The sequence below is a fragment of the Equus caballus genome, chromosome 19, assembly GCF_041296265.1.
Source record: "Equus caballus isolate H_3958 breed thoroughbred chromosome 19, TB-T2T, whole genome shotgun sequence".
NCBI lineage: Eukaryota > Metazoa > Chordata > Mammalia > Perissodactyla > Equidae > Equus > Equus caballus.
Window position 1 is genome coordinate 42,115,303 of NC_091702.1, and position 17,946 is coordinate 42,133,248.

General features: G+C 33.5%; 1 protein-coding gene across 6 annotated transcripts in view; it reads right to left on the reverse strand.

Moving 5' to 3' along the window:
* The window catches only part of ACAP2 (ArfGAP with coiled-coil, ankyrin repeat and PH domains 2), a 143,896-nt gene that overhangs the window by 40,102 nt on the left and 85,848 nt on the right, over positions 1–17,946 (reverse strand). For all 6 annotated transcript variants that reach the window (XM_070243487.1, XM_023623537.2, XM_070243484.1 and 3 more), the window contains exons 5-8: positions 13,950–14,008; positions 12,089–12,272; positions 9,847–9,891; positions 5,855–5,950 (exon numbers count right to left, since the gene is read on the reverse strand). In XM_070243487.1, the coding sequence (XP_070099588.1) occupies positions 5,855–5,950; positions 9,847–9,891; positions 12,089–12,272; positions 13,950–14,008 (384 nt within the window). The remainder of the gene's footprint in view (positions 1–5,854; positions 5,951–9,846; positions 9,892–12,088; positions 12,273–13,949; positions 14,009–17,946) is intronic.

Consider the following 17,946-nt stretch of genomic DNA (forward strand, 5'->3'; position numbering starts at 1 on the left):
ATAAAAGGGAAAAAAAGGAAATTATACAGACTTAAAAATTTTTTTTAAAAGGTATGATTTTTTTTTAAATCATATTCCTGATAAGCGAGTCAATTTAAGTTTACCTAAAAATGCATTGTGGCTACAACTTTAAAGAGGAAGTTATTTTCTTCTCTGGTATCAAATCTTCTTTTAGAAGGTCTGTACCTCCTCTAGGGGAAATGTTTCTAAGAACAGTCATGGTGCCAAGTAAATGTGACAAGAGGCCTTATCAAGGGCTCAAGAGTGATAACATCTTGGGGCCAGCCCAGTGGCGCAGTGGTTAAGTTCGCACGTTCTGCTTTGGTGGCCTGGGGTTCGCCAGTTCGGATCACAGGTACAGACATGACACGGCTTGGCAAGCCATGCTGTGGTAGGTGTTCCACGTATAAAGTAGAGGAAGATGGGCACGGATGTTAGCTCAGGGCCAGGCTTCCTCAGCAAAAAGAGGAGGATTGGCAGCAGTTAGCTCAGGGCTAATCTTCCTCAAAAAAAAAAAATAATAATAAAAAAGAGAGTGATAATATGTTCACTCCTTGAATAAGGAAAATGACAAGCTTAAGTTGCCTGCTGACCCACTCAGCAATTCTGGTAGTCAAAATCAAAGATAGAAAGAATAATACACTAGTGATGTTTTTCCCCAAATGGCAAAAAGTAGCAGCTAAGCTAGCACAGGCCAGCTCTCACAAGTTCAACGCAACAGACACTTCCAATCACTCAGGATGCTTCATGTCTTCAAGCTGGCTTCCTAATGTTATAATCAAATCTAAAACGTAGAAAAAGTAATTCACCAGATAAACGAGAAAGCTAAAAATAATAATAAGAGAATAATCATTTATAAGACCAGGGAATAAAATCACCAATTTTTAATGTTCTTTTTTAAAAGCTCAAAAAACTTAAGAAATCATAAAATCTCATTTCTTTCTTGTTCTTTTCCATCAGAAAAGATGATTTTCCATCAAAAGAAAAGTATCTGATTTCCAATATTATGACAAATGCACTGGCTTCTTCAATTCCTCTTTGCTGAAACAACAAACAGTTGGGTCATAAAATACTCCATTATGTGGGTCTACTCTTCTAGACTGTGATGTACATCGTTTCATCTTTGAACTTCCATCACCTCTAACTGATAAACGTGTGAAAAGGGAATAAACAAAAATGTAAATGTCAACAGGAATATGGAGGACGATAAGGTATTCAATGTCCACGTTTGAATTGATATCCTTTCAAAACTAAATTGAAAAAGCCATCTTAAAAAACTATTTTCTTATTCACTAGCACAAATGATGTGTTTTTTCTACAGAAGTATAATTCTAGCCACAGAATCTTAATATCACTGAATAGTAATTAAAAAGAAAAAAGAAAACACACTGAAACAGAACCAGTATCACTATTATAAAATATGTGATTTAGATGGCAACTACACCACTCCACTTTAGGATCTAACACATACATACCTTGGTGACGTGTAACATTGATTTAATGGGTAATGCTGGTATATGCTGCGCTAGAAAAATATTTGCCCTCAATAGTTTCTCATATTGAATGAGTGGAATAATCATTATACTATGGTTTTACAGCCTTTAATTGAATGGCATATAAATATTATTCATTCATTCAGATGGAAGTACAGTATAAGGCAACACCCAAGATTCAAACTAATATTTATAAACCTGCGTGCATGTACCTTCCACACCAGTACTGCAATGCAAATAATGGTTTTCTGCCTGTCAAACTGGTAGTAAATTCCTCTGCTGTATCCCACCCCACTGCTATTGCAGCGGAAGGAGAGAAAATTCTGCTCTCTCTCTCAGGGCAGAAGCATAAAGAAAAAATATCTTTCAACATGGTGGAGGATTGGGGGAGGTATGAGTTGGAGAGGTGTGAAGACTGGAAGTCTTGTCTCCTAGAGGCCAGGGGGCTGCATCAGGAAGAGAGAGTTTGGAGCACAGCAGGATGTGTCCCCAGTTTCTCAGTTATGAGTTTAACAGGTTCCTGTAACTAGCCAAGTGCCTCCAATCCTCTACCTGTGTTCTGAGTACCTTCCACTCCTACCATCTCAGATGTCATCACTTCTCTTTCTGCTTTTCAACTTTTCCCATTCCCATATGCTTTTAAATTTGTGCAAATCATACCACCTTAAGTAAAACCTTCCTCCAACCCATATTCCTCTCTAGCTACCACCTGCTCTATTTCCTTCAAAACACAACTTCTTGAAAATTTTTCCCTGTTCTCCACTTGCTTGTTTCATATTCATCTACCCACTGTAACTTAGCTTCTGTCACCTGGACCCTCAACTCTAAAAAAGGTAACAACCTTCTTGATGCTAAAGCCAATAGGTATTTCTCAGTCCTAGGTTTAATTGACCTTCTTTCTGGTATTTGTTCTGACAACCACTCCCTCCTTTTTGAGACACTCTTTCCTTGGCCTGTGCTACCACAATCTTCCAGTTTTCCACCTCCTCTCTCAGCTATATTCTCATGGAGTTCCTCTTACCTAGCCACCTCTTAAAAGTTGGTCATTCTTAGAGCCCTGTCCCAAGCCAAATTCTCTTTTTACTCTATACTAGTGGACCTTGACCGTAACTTATAAAATCAAAATCTTTAGGCAAGATGTTCTGTCACTTAAATTTTTTTAAAATAGCTCCAGCATTTTGAGATTCCTATTAACTCTCCTTTGGTCAACTCACCCACCCACTCTAGTGGCTGCAAATAGCAATTATATGCTGTTGACTCCTTTACTCTACATCTTTCTCTTGAGCTCCAGACACATCCACCTAGATGTCCTATTCTCAAAAATCAACACACTTAAACCTGAACTCATCATGTCCCTCCACTCTCAAATTGGCTATATCTTAAATACCCCTTAAGTCGATCTATTTGTCTCCATCCCTACTGCTATGACCCTGGTTCCAGATGCTATTATCTCATAACTGAATTACTGAAAGAATACCCTAACTGACCACCTCCAAGCAGGCCATGTTATCCATGAGACACTACAGGCACAGGGGCTTAGATGCTTTTCAAGGACGTGCAAAATTATTTGAGATCTGGGAGGGGAAAACTGCAAAACTAAAATTAATAAATATCTAAAATACACAATTATTTAAACTAGTCAATTAAAATCCAACTCATTCTTTTTAATCAATTATACCTAATGTAAGACGAGGGTGGAATCTAACGTTTGATAGGATGTGAGGAGTGCCTAGAGCCTAGGAAGGTCTTGTCGTCCTCCCAAGTCTGGGTTAGATGTTCTATCTATGTGTTGCTGTAACACTCTGATCCTCCACTATGTGGCAGAAACAGCTAACCGTCCCCCAATATCCATTCTCTCCTTCTTTCTTAACAAGAGAACCCCCAAATTCTAGTAGGTCACATGGTTACTGGCATTAACTCTTATTTCCCAGCTTTCTTTGCAGCTAGTGTGACATTGGGATGTACGTAGAGGTGGCTTATACAATTTCCAGGAAATAGCCTTAAACAGAGGGAATGCAACTTTCTTGCCCCTTTCCTCCTTCCTATTAGCTGGAATTTGGGTATGATGTCTCAAGATTGATCAGCCACTTTGAACCATGAGAGAAAATCAAAAATATAATAAGCCCGGGTCACTGCAGATCAAGCAACCACCATACCAGGCCTTTGATTTTACAAAGGAGGAATAAAATTCTATATTGAAGCTACTACTATTTTCAGCTTTCTATCATATGCAAATAAACATAATCTCAATTTATATATCCAGACAGGGCACTTAGCACAGTCTGCATAGTCTGGTGACTTGTCAGTTTTTTCCAAGAGATTAAGTTCTCTAGAGATTAAGTTCTACAGAGGCAGGGAACAGTATCTCTGAAATTCATGGCCTAAGCCCTGCTATCCCTCTCCCACACCATACACACACACACCCCTGCAAGCACCATACTTACTGTTGGTCAATGAACGCAATTCTCATTCAGCTCTTACCTTTTCCCCATTTCCCTAAATTCTATTTTTCATTCTTAATCCCCTCTCTTCAAAATGTAAGCCGAACCATTTTGGGAAAGAAAATCACCTAAAAATTGATACTATTAAATCCAGAAAGCTCACCAATCAACAAAAAAGAATGTTCCAGAACAGATCTAATATAAAGCTCTGATCAGATATCAAAATTAATTTGAAAATAATGAAATTTCTAAATAATGTTCTTATATATGTATAATTCACACCTGTGCGTGTGTGTATAAAATGAAGAAGTTCCTAAGAGTTCTATAATCTTAAGCTGCTAAAATTTTATTATTGAAAATAGCAAAATACAGATTTTTTGAAAATAAAAAAGAGCTATAAATCAAATGAAAAACCACTTAGAAGAGTAACTCAATTATCCAAATGTAAGAAATGAAAAAATAAATTCAGCTATGTATACTGTAAAACAGACACTTTGTTTTTAAATTCTTCTTTTCAGTACATTCACATACTATCTATAACATATTTTTTAATTTAATCGCACTTTTGGTCATATATTTAACCCATATACAAATCTGCTGTAGCATCAAACTTCTTCATTAAATAAATGAAATGTTAAATTTCCCAATATGCTAAATTTATTTAAAAGTACAGATTTCAGAGCAAAGGTAACAAAAGCAAAAATAAACAAGTGAGATGACATCAAACCTAAAAGCTCCTGCACAGCAAAGGAAACCATCACAAAAGTAAAAAGGTAACCTACTGAATGGCAGAAAATATTTGCAAATCATGTATAAAGGGTTAATATTCAAAATACATAAAGAACTCAAACAACTCCATAGTGAAAAAACAATCTGATTAAAAAATGGGCAGAGGATCTTACAAGACATTTTTCCACAGAAGACATACAGATGGCCAATACACAGGTACATGAAAAGGTGCTCATTGTCATAAATCATCAAGAAAATGTAAACTAAAACTACAATGAGATATTGCCTCATACCTGTTAAAATGGCTATCATCAAAAAGATAGAGATAACAAATGTTGCCAAGGGTGTGGAGAAAAGGAAACCCTTGTGCATTGTTGGTGGGAACATAAATTGGCGCAGCCACTATGGAAAACAGTATGAAGGTTCCTCAAAAAATTAAAAATACAACTATCATATGGTCCGGCAATTCCACTTCTGGGAATTTATCTGAAGGAAACAAAGACACTAACTTGAAAAGATACCTGCATTCCCATGTCCACTGCAGCATTATTCACCATAGCCAAAACATGAAAACAATCTAATTGTCCATCAACAGATGAATGGATAAAGAAAACGTGGTATATATACACAATGGAATATTATATAGCCATAAAAAAGAAGGAAATCATGCCTCTTGCAATAACATGGATGGATCTTGAAGGTATTATGCTAAGGAAAATATACGAGACAGAAAAAGACAAACACTGTAGGATCTCACCGATATGTGGAAACTAAAAAGAAATCAAACTCATAGATACAGAGAACAGACTGAAGCATGCCAGAGACAGGGGGTAGAGGGTGGTCAAAATGGGTGAAAGGGGTCAAAAGGTACAAACTTTCAGTTAAAAAATAACTAAGTCCTGGGGATGTAATGTACAGCATGGTGACTATAGTTATTAATACTGCATTGTATATTTGAAAGTTGCTAAGAGAGTAGATCTTAAAAGTTCTCATTACAAGAAGAAAAAAATATGTAACTAAGTGGAGTTCTGGATATTAACTAGACTTACTGTGGTGATCATTTCCCAATATATACATATATTGAATCACTGTTTTCCACACCTGAAACCAGTATATGTCAATTATGTCTCAATAAAAAAAATACAGATATCAGTGTATAATACAGAATCAAGAAACACAGTACAACATTACCTGTGCACCAAGATCCTTCATGTAGGGTCCAAGTTCACTAAACAGATCATATCCTTGATGAAAGAAGGCCAAATGGGCATACATGAAGGATAACATCTAATAGGAGAAAAGAAGATTGATAGTTTAAAATCAGTTCTTAGATAAATATTCTGAAATTTCTTAAAATGCTGATCCTAGCTAATGTTTAAAAGTTACTCCACCAGAGCACAAAATACCAAATCTCTTTAAAATTAAACTGAGTCATTTTTCTTAAAAGAATTATTTCAGAAATATTTGCAAATATGAAAATAAATTTTATTTAAAAGAAATTTCCAAGTGGTTTAAAATTTTAACAATGACCCAAATTTTAGTTGTTTAGATTATATACTAATGATCAAAATTTAAATGGTAATAATTCAAAGAATCAAGTTTTCAATAGCTTCATCATCTTCCTAGGTACTTTTATAAAATATCTACGTGCCTTTCAACCAAACTCACTGACAAAACAAACTGCAAATAAAACATTACAAGATTAGAAGGGGGAAATACGAAGCTCTCAAAATAAAACAATCACACTTTATAATCAATTAGATGATTAAGAACAACCCAAAGTAGGAGAATGCTCATTTTTTTTCTCAAGATACCAAAATAAAATGAGTCAACAGACTTTGCCAATATGGGGGATTCTTTATATTCATTCCAAAAGCCCAAAAATGTCATTAATGGATTGAGATTTCACCTGTTCATGAGAGAAAAGTTACCCTTATTTTTATTAGTTAAGTTGTTACATGAAAAGGAATTAAATAATTCAATCACAATACTGAGAGAATTTTCCAAATGTCCATGTTATTTTTAGCAAATATTTAGCAAATTTAGCAAGAAGAGGCATCTCTAATTCTCTCTAAAATAGGTCACAAAGTCCTTAACACTCAAGTATCCTTCTAAAGGAATCTTCTTTTTGAAGAGGAAAACCAATTAAGTAAAACACAAAGACAAAAGGACAAAGCTCACTAAAAGATTATTCTGGAATTAGATAACAGAGCTGGTATATCTTTGCAAATATTAAAAAAAAAAAAACCCTGAAATATAAGAAGGGAGATTAATAGCTATGACTATATAAAAACGTAAAATGTCTGTACATCAAAACACATAATACCCATACTAAAATATAAATGATAAACTAGTAAAAAAAATACATGACAAAGGGTTAATAGTCTTAATACACAAGAGATGTTACAAATCAGTATGAAAAAGATGAACAATCCAAAAGAAAAAGAGACAAAGAACACAAACAAGGAATACTAGTAGACAAAAAAATATGGAAAAAAATGTTCAAATTCATTTGTATTAAAAAAATGCAAAACTGAACAATAGAGATCATATTCTCTATCTACCGAACTGTGGGTAGGGTGGGGGAAACTAATATCCAGTGTTAGCAAAACACGGAGGAATGTTCACTCTCACACATTATTAGTGGAAATGTTGTAAAACCCTTAAAATTTGGCAACATTTTTTTAAAACCTTAATAAATGCTTAAGCCCTATGACTAAGTAATCTCTTATCTTAATCTATCCTAAGGAAATAATATTATTCATTAGAATGATCACTATAATGTTATGCTTTATTGTCAAAAACATGGAAATTAAAAGTCCATTCATGGGTGAAGTTAATCTATGCTATATTCAAGGTCAGAAACCTATGACTAGCAAACTATATCCAGCACACCATCTGTTTCTGGATGGCCTATGAGCAGTTTTTACATTTTGAAATGGTTGAAAGAAAATAAAAAGCAGCCATGAAATTCATGACATATGAAAATTACATGAAATTCAAATTTCCATGTCTACTAAAAAAGTTTTAATGGAACACAGCCATCCCATTCATTTACATGTTGTCTATGGCTTTCTCATTACAACAGCACAGTTAAGTAGCTGAAACACAGACCATATCGCCTAAGATATTTACTACTCAATCCTTGAAAAGAAAGTTTGCCCACTCCTAGTATATTCATATGGTAGAGTTCTATCTGGCCACAAAAGTCATCATTAAATAAAAAATATTTAATGACATAGGATGATTTTGGAGTGAATTAGTGAAAAAAGAAAATTATGAAACAGTATATAGAAATGATTCCTATTTTGTTTAAAAAAATTAAATTGCATTATATACACCAAGATATTAACAGTGGTTCTCCCTTGGTAGTAGGATTTATAAGTATTTTTATTTTTCTCTTCATACATTTTCTTTTCCAATTTTCCACAATTAATACATATTACTCTCAACCTGGAAAAGGAGGTGGGGGAGTAAACATGAAATACAATGTACTTATCTGATTAAGAAACAAAGATAGAATTTAGGGAAAAGCTAGATGGAAACAAGGATCAAAACCAATTTAAGTATACCCTTTCAGAAACAAATAATAATAACTTTGGTGAACAAAGTCAGAGAGGAGAAATTATTTCTAAGGTTCTCAAAATATGAAAGAGTGTAATACCATACCACTACCATCCCCTGCCCATTTCCTTGTTAGGTGTAAGACAAAAAAATGGGCACAGGGCAGCGAGAGAAAGATAATCTGTGTATGACTCCACTCATATGAGGAATTTAAAACTATGGACCAAGAACAGTTTAGTGGATACCAGGGGAAAGGTGGGGTGGGGGGTGGGCACAAAGGGTGAAGTGGTGCACCTACAACATGACTGACAAACATTAACGTACAATTGAAATTTCACAAGATTGTAACCTATCAATAACTCAATAAAAAAAAAAAAATGGGCACAGGGGACATGATGAGACATTTCTCCAAAGAAGATATACGGATGGTCAATAGACACATGAAAAGATGCTCATCATCACTAATCATCAGGGAAATGCAAATCAAAACTACACTAAGATATTACCTTACGCCTGTTAGAATGGCAAAAATATCCAAAACCAAGAGTGACAAATGTTGGAGAGGCTGTGGAGAAAAAGGAACCCTCATACACTGTTGGTGGGAATGCAAACTGGTGCAGCCACTATGGAAAACAGTATGGAGATTTCTCAAAAAGTTAAAACTAGAAATACCTTATGACCCAGCCATCCCACTACTGGGTATCTATCCTAAGAACCTGAAATCAGCAATTCCAAAAGTCCCATGCACCCCTATGTTCATTGCAGCATTATTCACAATAGCCAAGTCATGGAACCAACCTAAGTGCCCAGCAAGTGATGACTGGATAAAGAAGATATGGTATACATATACAATGGAATACTACTCAGCCACAAAAAAGGACAGTCATCCCATTCACAACAACATGGATAGACCTTGAGGGTATTATGTTGAGTGAAATAAGCCAGACAGAGAAAGACGAACTCTGTATGACTCCACTCATAGGTAGTTAACATATAGATAAAGAGAACTGATCAGTGGTTACCAGGGAAAAGGGGCGGTGGGGGGAGGGCAGTAGGGGTGAAGTGATGTACCTACAACATGACTAATAATGATGTATAAGTGTAATTTCACAAGGTTGTTAACTATCATAATCTTAATTAAAAAAAATGGGCAAAAAAAAAAAAGAATCACTGTCATCATGGGTGTCGAGGCTGAGGAAATAAAAGTGATCCTCAAATTTTATCCCATTTGTTTTCTAACTGCACACCAAAAAATAAACCAAAAGGCTGATACATCATCAACAACCCTAAGAGAAAAGTTCTCTAAATGATACTATTTATGTATGTCCTCAATCTCCAATATTTTAAATGTCTACTTTAAGGAGCTCACAGAGTATTAATAGATAAGACACACATAAATAACTATAAAATGAAGGAGACAAAAAAGAGGTTAAGAGACATATAAGAAGTACAGTGAGATCAATAAGAAGATTAATTATGAACGTGGAAAAAATATATATACACATACACATATATATACTCACATATATTTATATACATCATGCTGCTTTAAACACTTAAATATGTACATGTAGTTTCATGTTAAAATATTTAAAATATCACTTTGATAAATATCTTACTGATTTTAGGATTTCTGATCTCCTTTTTGATTGAAGGACATTAATCTGAGGGAAAATACACTTTGTTAATCATCCATGCATTATTTTAAAAACTAATCTATAATGCAATCTTGTAAAAGTTACTTATTCTAATGGTTTAACATTTTTCCAGAAAATTAAAAACAAAGTTCAAGTTTTTCATCCTTCAACCCACTTTTTGCGAAAACAGTTAAGACAAACATACCAATGAATTTCTCATCCATTTTTGAGCTCAAAGAAAAACTGGCCATGTTTAAATACTGTAGTGACCAAACTATCACTCTGATAGACATTTTAATTTCTTAGAATTCCATCTTTTCCCCACCGTCCTCATCTAATTGCTCACCAAGACCCTTCAACATATATCCTAAGGCAAATTCTCATCACATTTACCACTCCCACCAACCACCATCATATCTCTTCCAGACTGTTGCAAGAGTCTATGAACTAGTCTCTCTGTTTCCATTCTTCACTCCCTATAAACCACTCTCCACATAACAACCTGAGTGCTCTTTTCAAAATATAAATAAGATCATGTTACGTCCAGCTTAAAACATTCCAAATCCCTATGGTAGCCTTTAAGGGACCTTGTGATGTGGCTCCAGCCTGCCTCTCCAACCTAGTTTTCTCCTACTTGCCCCCTTCTGTGCTCCAATGAAAAGCCAAGACTACACTCACCTCAATGCCCTCATGCTAGTTGTTCTGTCTTCACGTCATGATTTTCTGCCCAGGTGGTCACGAGGTATCTCTTCCCAACCAGTTCCCAGCTTAAATACTATCTCCTTACAAAGGTCTAAAGTAGGCCCTTATGCACTCTAGTACATCAACCCTATTTATTTTCTTCACAGCATTCATAACTACCTTATATTTTCTTATTTATTTATATCTTTTCCCCAGCTAAAGTGTAAGCTCCATGAGATGAGGGTCTTACCTTATTCCCACCTGTATTCCCTAAGTGGTACACAGTAAGCATTCAATAAATACTTGTTAAATAAATTAATAGATCTTAAATAAATATTTTACTTAGATTAAACTTACTGAAAAATCAGTAAATTATGAAATTTGCCTCCTATGGTACCTCTCCCAACTCTAGAGATTCATAATAAATGTTTTATTTTTGTCTGTTTTTATATATCAACCTAATTAAATGTTACACAGGAATCATTCACTCTTTGCTAATACTTTCAAACGATTACAGAATATCTGCCTTTTAAATGTTCTTTCCACTGAATATTCTGCTTGTTGTTTTATAAGATAATTTTAAAGCACTAATCAGAAAACAAAAACAAGCCCAGAAAAATCCAAATAACTTTGCTTAACTAAGCACTAGTTTCTTCTGCATGTCTGTTTCAAGGCCTATTCAGTTTTGAGAACTAAAATACTAACTTTCAAATGCTCTAAGTATTATGACAGCACAGAGGAAGCAGAGGCAAGAATGATTCATTTTGCCTGGAGAAGTGTGAGTAACTCTGACCACAGACTAGAGAATGAATTGGTAATGGGGAAGGTAAAAGCAATGCAAGGAAGGCCAATTCCATGAGAACATGTTAATACTCTAGACAAGAAACAAGGACTGGTGTTAGGGATACAGCAAGGGTGAGAAAGAATAGATTAAAGATGTACATAGAACTTTTCAAGGCAGTTTTGGTTGTTAAATATAGTAGCTGAGAATGAGAACACCTAACATAATTTTCCAATTTTGAATATCTATGAGTAAGAAGGTGATGCCATTCAGCTAGGTAAGGGCAAAAAGGAGCCATTTGGGAAGAAGAAAGATTTCAGTTTTGCACACAAAATGAACAAGGTATCTCTGCAAAAAAACAGATTTTGTCATCTATGTATGATGATAATCATCAAGCAAGGGGCATGATGAGACAGTGAGGGAAACCATACTCAGAAAAGAATAGGACCAAAGAAGGAATCCTGAAAAAGAGACTGAAAAGTGGACAAAGGAGAGAATCCCAATACGGAAATTGAAAAGAAATGAGAACCAAAGGTATACACATCCACAAACGCATATATTCATATACAGACAGATATATAGACAAGTGAAAATTTTTTCAAAAGATCATATTTTAAGTTTAAATTCAAAATTTACTTTTATTGTCAGTTTTATTTTATTTACTGAGTTTATTAATAAACCCATTATTTATTCTTTTCAGTGCACACTCAAAAGTAATGACATGCTTAGTAAGCATTTTTTGAAAATATATAATAAATATACCTGAAGTACGTAGTCAAGGGCTATGTGTCGAAAACATTTTCTTGTTGCCGTCAAAATGTTTGTGGCTTCTTCAACTTCATGCTGTTTGTTTCTTTGTACTTGAGCATTTTTTACTAATGCATTTTCTTTTTCTTCACTGACTTTTTCAAATTGCTTCTTGGCATCTTTGAATTTCCTGAGATCTCTAAAAAATAAAAGCAGTGAAACTTTCTTGATCAAAAACTTTAGCAAAATAACATTTAGAATTTAAGCCCTATGTTCCCTCTATTTATTTGATTCACTGTGCATTGAAACTCAATAGCTTTTGTACATTTTTCAATATATAACTGAAACAATATATAATTAAAATATATTGTCTTTCAATTATATATTATCCTGACATAGTCAGCTAACAATTCTGTACTTAAATCCATAAAATTTGAGGTGAAAATAAATTATAAAATTAAAATTACAGAACATAAAAGGCAAAGTTTATTTTTTCTGAAGACAAATTCAGGGACATGTACCTTTATTTAACCAAAAGATTTTTTAAACAGTAGTATACATAAGAATCACCATAAGGAACTTGTTAAAAATGCAAATTCCAAGGCTTCTCTCTCAGAGATTACAATTTATTAGTCTTTAGAATAAGTCTCAGAATCTGAGAATTTTTTAAGATACACCCTTGATTTTACCGCTATGGGTGGTCTACACACCACAGTTTAACAAACAACATTCATTTCTTGTTTAAGGGAACTACTGGGCCAATAGTAGTGGTATCAATATATTGATATTGGGTATCAATATATTCTTAAAATACACACACATAATGCTTTCAAAAAGAATTGTGTACCAGTAAAGGGTAACAGTATCCATTTCAATAGTCTGAAAATCTGAAACCCATGATTCATTAACGATCTTAGGTAAGTACGGGCCATCCCTTTGCTTTTACTTTTTCTACCAGGGAACTAAGCAAGATAACTTGAAGACAAGCGATTTTTTAAAAATAATAATAAAGTATACCTAAGAAAGATTTTAAACTCCTTTAAAAAGCCATAAATTTACATGTATACACTCTATAAGGACATTCTGTAGGTTAGTGTATTATGAAGAAATTTATAAAGAATCTGCAAGACATCACCTCCAAGACAACAAATTCTAACCTACTAAAACAGCTGTGCATGATATTCATGAGATCTGCTACTACTTACAGCTTACAACATCTATAATTTATCTGAATACTGTATTATCATCAACTTTATCTGTAATTTTATATATTCTCAGCTAGGAATTAAAAGAGAAAAGCTGAATTACTAATGTGGGAAAGTAAAACTTTCCTACCTGGAAAGTTCAGATATTTCTTATTTCTAGTTTCATTTTACTTCACATAAAAAATGTGATGAATGTGACTCAAAAGGCTCATAGGTAGCAAAAAGCAACCACTTTCATTACTCATTCTCATCTATTACATTATCCTCTCTTCAAAGAAAATACCATACTGAGACAACGAAAAATTTAGTTTCAACTACAATAACTGACAGTATTTCAACCACTTTTGGGATTTGCTTTTATTGTGAAAGGTCATTACATTATTTATTTACATTAAAAACTTTTTTGTAATCTGTAACAATTCCAGCTACGTATGCTAAACACACATTTCAGAGGATAAATGATCCACAGAAAGGCATAAAATCTGATTCCCTTAACAGAGTAATTCAGGAAGAAATGCATGATTTCTTAAAGATTTCATAAAGCAAAACCACAACAAAAACTCCAATATTTTCGGTAATTCATGGTTCATAATTTCTCTCAAAAGAACTCAATTCCCAGATGTGACCATTAACTGGTTGCTTTTCTTTCCTTTCCACTGCAATTGACTTACTCTTTAACAAAGTTCTGAAGCTGTGCCTTAATTGATCTCTGAGTTTGGTCAAATAGGATCTAAAAGATAAAAGGTAACATTAAACAATTAGAAAAGGAAATAAAATAATTTCATGGAGTTCTATAAATATCACATCCCTCCATCAATACTCTAATTTCTAATAACATCGATATTTCTTACTGAAGGCTACATAAGAAATAAACATTTTAAAAAGAAACAAACTAATTTTCAAGCCAATTTCATCTGTCTAAAACATAAAATTACTTTCATCTACAGAGGAAATAAAATCTGATTTAATATTTAAATAGAATGCTCCAACAGTAGTGTAATTTATATCCTTGATTTTAACTCAGGCTTTAGAAGAAACCTAAAAAGAGTAATAATACAAATTCCACTCTATCCACCACAGAAACTTCTTACTCTCATATATCAAAACATACCAAGTGAAAACAACTCCAAAATTGCCTTATATCTTAGTTAAAGGTTACTCATTTGGGAGACCTGGGGATTTAAATGTTTTACATTCTGAGTTCAAGTAAACATTATATAGTTCTTTAGGTTAAATGATTGCTGAGATTAGAGACAAGAATAAAATTTTATTCCTCAGGACAATAATTTGCCCCACTTAAATGAGGCCACATATTTAACTCAGATAGCTCTGTGTATGGTAAATTTCACAGGCTTGTCACGGGAATTTCAAGTACTTTCATAATTTACAGATAAACTTCATTCAGAGTTTGAAACAGATGCCAGATGAACAGGCAGAAAAACCAATATTCAAAATAAAAAGAAAATCCTATGTCCTTCTACTAATTAAAAACAGTACCAATTTCATTCTCTCTGCAGAGAGAATTTTTTAATTTTTGCTATTAACAAAAGTCTTACGTTCTCGCCTAAATACCAAACATACACACACAAAATCTGAATTGAGTACAGAGTTTCAAAATCTGCCAATTTACTTTCAGATAGAAAAAAATTTTTTCTCTATTAAGTTAAACCCAAGTATTAAATCCAAAGTGAGCAGAAAGAAATAATAAAGATCAGAGTAGAAATGAACTAAACAGAACACAGAAAATCAAGAGCCAAAATCAAAGAAATCAAAAGGTGGTTCTTTTAGAAGATCTATAAAATTGATAAACCTCCAGCCAAAGTGATCAGGAAAAAAGAAGAATCAAATTTCAAACATCAAGAAGAGAGGTGACTTCATTAGATTCTACAATATTAAAAAGGATAATCAGAGAAGTTGGCGAACAATTTTACGCCTATAAAAATAAACATATAACATGGGTAAATTCTTTGAAGACAAAAACTACCAAAGTTCACTCAAGAAGAAATCAATAACCTAAACAGAATTAAAGAACGCGAATCTATAGTTAAAAATTTGCCATATTGTATCAAGTTAAAAATACACTTACATAAAACCTAGCAATCCCACTCCTAGGTATTTGCCCAAGAGAATGAAAATTTAAGTTCACACCAAAAACTGTAAGCCAACGTTTAGAGCAGTTTCACTCCTAATTGCCAAAAACTGGAAACAACTCAAATGTCCTTGGAGAAACAAACTATGGTACATTCATACAATAGAATACTACTCAGCAATAAGAAAAAAAAAAAAACAACTATTAGTACATGCAACAACATAGATGAATCTCAATGCATATTGCTAAGCAAAATAAGTCATACTCAAAAGGCTACAAGCTGTCTGATTCCATTTATATGGCATTTAGGAAAAGGCAAGACTATAGGGATGCAAAACAAACCAGTGATTTCCAGTGGTAGGGGGTGGGAGTGAAGGTTGACTAACAATGGGGTAACATGAGGGTATTTTTAGGGTTAATGGAACTGTTGTGCATCTTGATTGTGGTCTGGAGACCCAAATGTAGCATGCATTTGTCAAAACTCATAAAGCTGTACACCATAAGGAAATCAGTTTTGCTATATTTAAATTTTAAAATGACTTTAAAATATGAAGAACAATACAGATATAAACCAACAGATTTTTTAAAGAATTAAGAAGAAACAAACAACATGACTAATGAGGTTGATTCAAAGGACAGATAAAGAAACAAAAAACCAACACAAAGAAAATACTCATTCTTCTGAGGAACACTACTAACATTTATGCAAACTGACCACGTAATAAGCATAAAGCAAGAATATGGCATCATATAGAACATGTTCTCTGACCACAATGAAATTAAGTTACACTATAAAGTACTAAAAGGAGAGAACTACTGATACACGTAACAATATAGATCAATCTCAAAAATGGTATGCCAAATGAAAGAAGTCACACACACACACGCATACACACACACACACAAATACCGCAGGTTTCCATTTCTATGAAGTTATAGAACAAGTCAAACTAGTTATGGACAAAAATCAGAACAGTACTTGCCTTAGGGCGTGTGGGTTGAGTCTGTCTGAGAAGAGTATGGGAGAACTTTCTGGGTAACAGTAATGATTTTATCTTAAAAGAGATTTGGGTTACATAAGTGCATGCATTTGTCAAAATTCATGGAACGGTACACATTAAGACATGCATTTAACCGTATTCAAATTTAACCTCAAAAAAATTTTAAAAACTGTAAAAATATTAAACTCATAATTATGTGTGGAAACCTGTTTAGGAGTGAAATATACTGTTGTCTACAACTTACTTTGAAATGCATCAAAAACAAGTAGATTGATGTATGGATAGAAGGGAAGATAAATGGACAGATACGCGATAAAGCAAATATAGCTAGTGGGTGAGTACCTGAATGTTTATTGTAAAATTATTTCAACTTCTGGTAATAAAGTATCAGAAAAAGCCACTCCCCCCAAAAATAAGTAAGTAAAGAGAAAAACCCCTCCTAAAAGAAAACTCCACAAAGATGTCTTCACTGGTGAATTCTACCAAACATTTAAGGAAGAAAAAATACTACTTCTATTCAAACTCTTACCCAAAAACTCTCTTCTATCAGAAAATTTGTTCTATGAGAAAATTCTTATGAGGGACAGAGCCAGACAAAGACATTGTAAAAGAAGAAGGCCACACCCAATATTCCTAACGAACACAGATGCAAAAATTCTTAACTATATATAGCAATCACATATAACAACAGTATATACAAGGGACAATATATCATGACCAAGTAGGATTTATCCCAGGAATGCAAGACTGATTTAACTTTCAAATATCAATCAATATAATACACCATGTTAACTGACTACAACAAAACTATATAACAATCTCGATAGATGCAAAAGAGCATTTGACAAAATCCAACACCCATTCCTGATAAAAATTCTCAGGAATCTAGAAACAGAAGGGAACTTCCTCAACCCAATAAAATGCACATATAAAAAACCTACAGCTAACATCATATTTAATGGTGAAAGGCAATTTTCCCCCTATGATCAGAAACAAGGAAAGGATGTCTGCTCTCATCACTTCTATTCAACATTGAACTCGAAATCCTAGCAATGCAATCAAGAAAGAAAAATGAATAAAAAGCATACATATTAGAAAGGAAGAATATAAAACTGCCTTTATCTACAGACAATATGATTGACTATATAGATAACACTGTGGAATCTGCAGGAAAATCTACTAGAACCAAGAAGTTAATTCAGCAAGGTTGCAGAGACAAAGTCAGTATACAAAAATCAGTGGTATTTCTTTCTCTCTCTTTTTTTTAGTGGTATTTCTATACACCAGCAATGACTAACTAGAAATTGAACTTTTAAAAAAATATCATGTACAATAGCATCAAATAGGAAATGCTTAGGGATAAATCTGACAAATGATATGCAAGATTTGTACATTGAAAACTACAAATTATTGCCAAGAGAGATTAAAGAAAACTTAGACAAATGAAGAGATATACTGCATTCATGGATCAGAAGACTCAATATTAGTAAGATGTCAATTCTCAACAAATTGATCTATAGATTTGATGCAATCCCACTCTAAATACCAGTGAAAACCTGATTCTAAAATTTATATGGA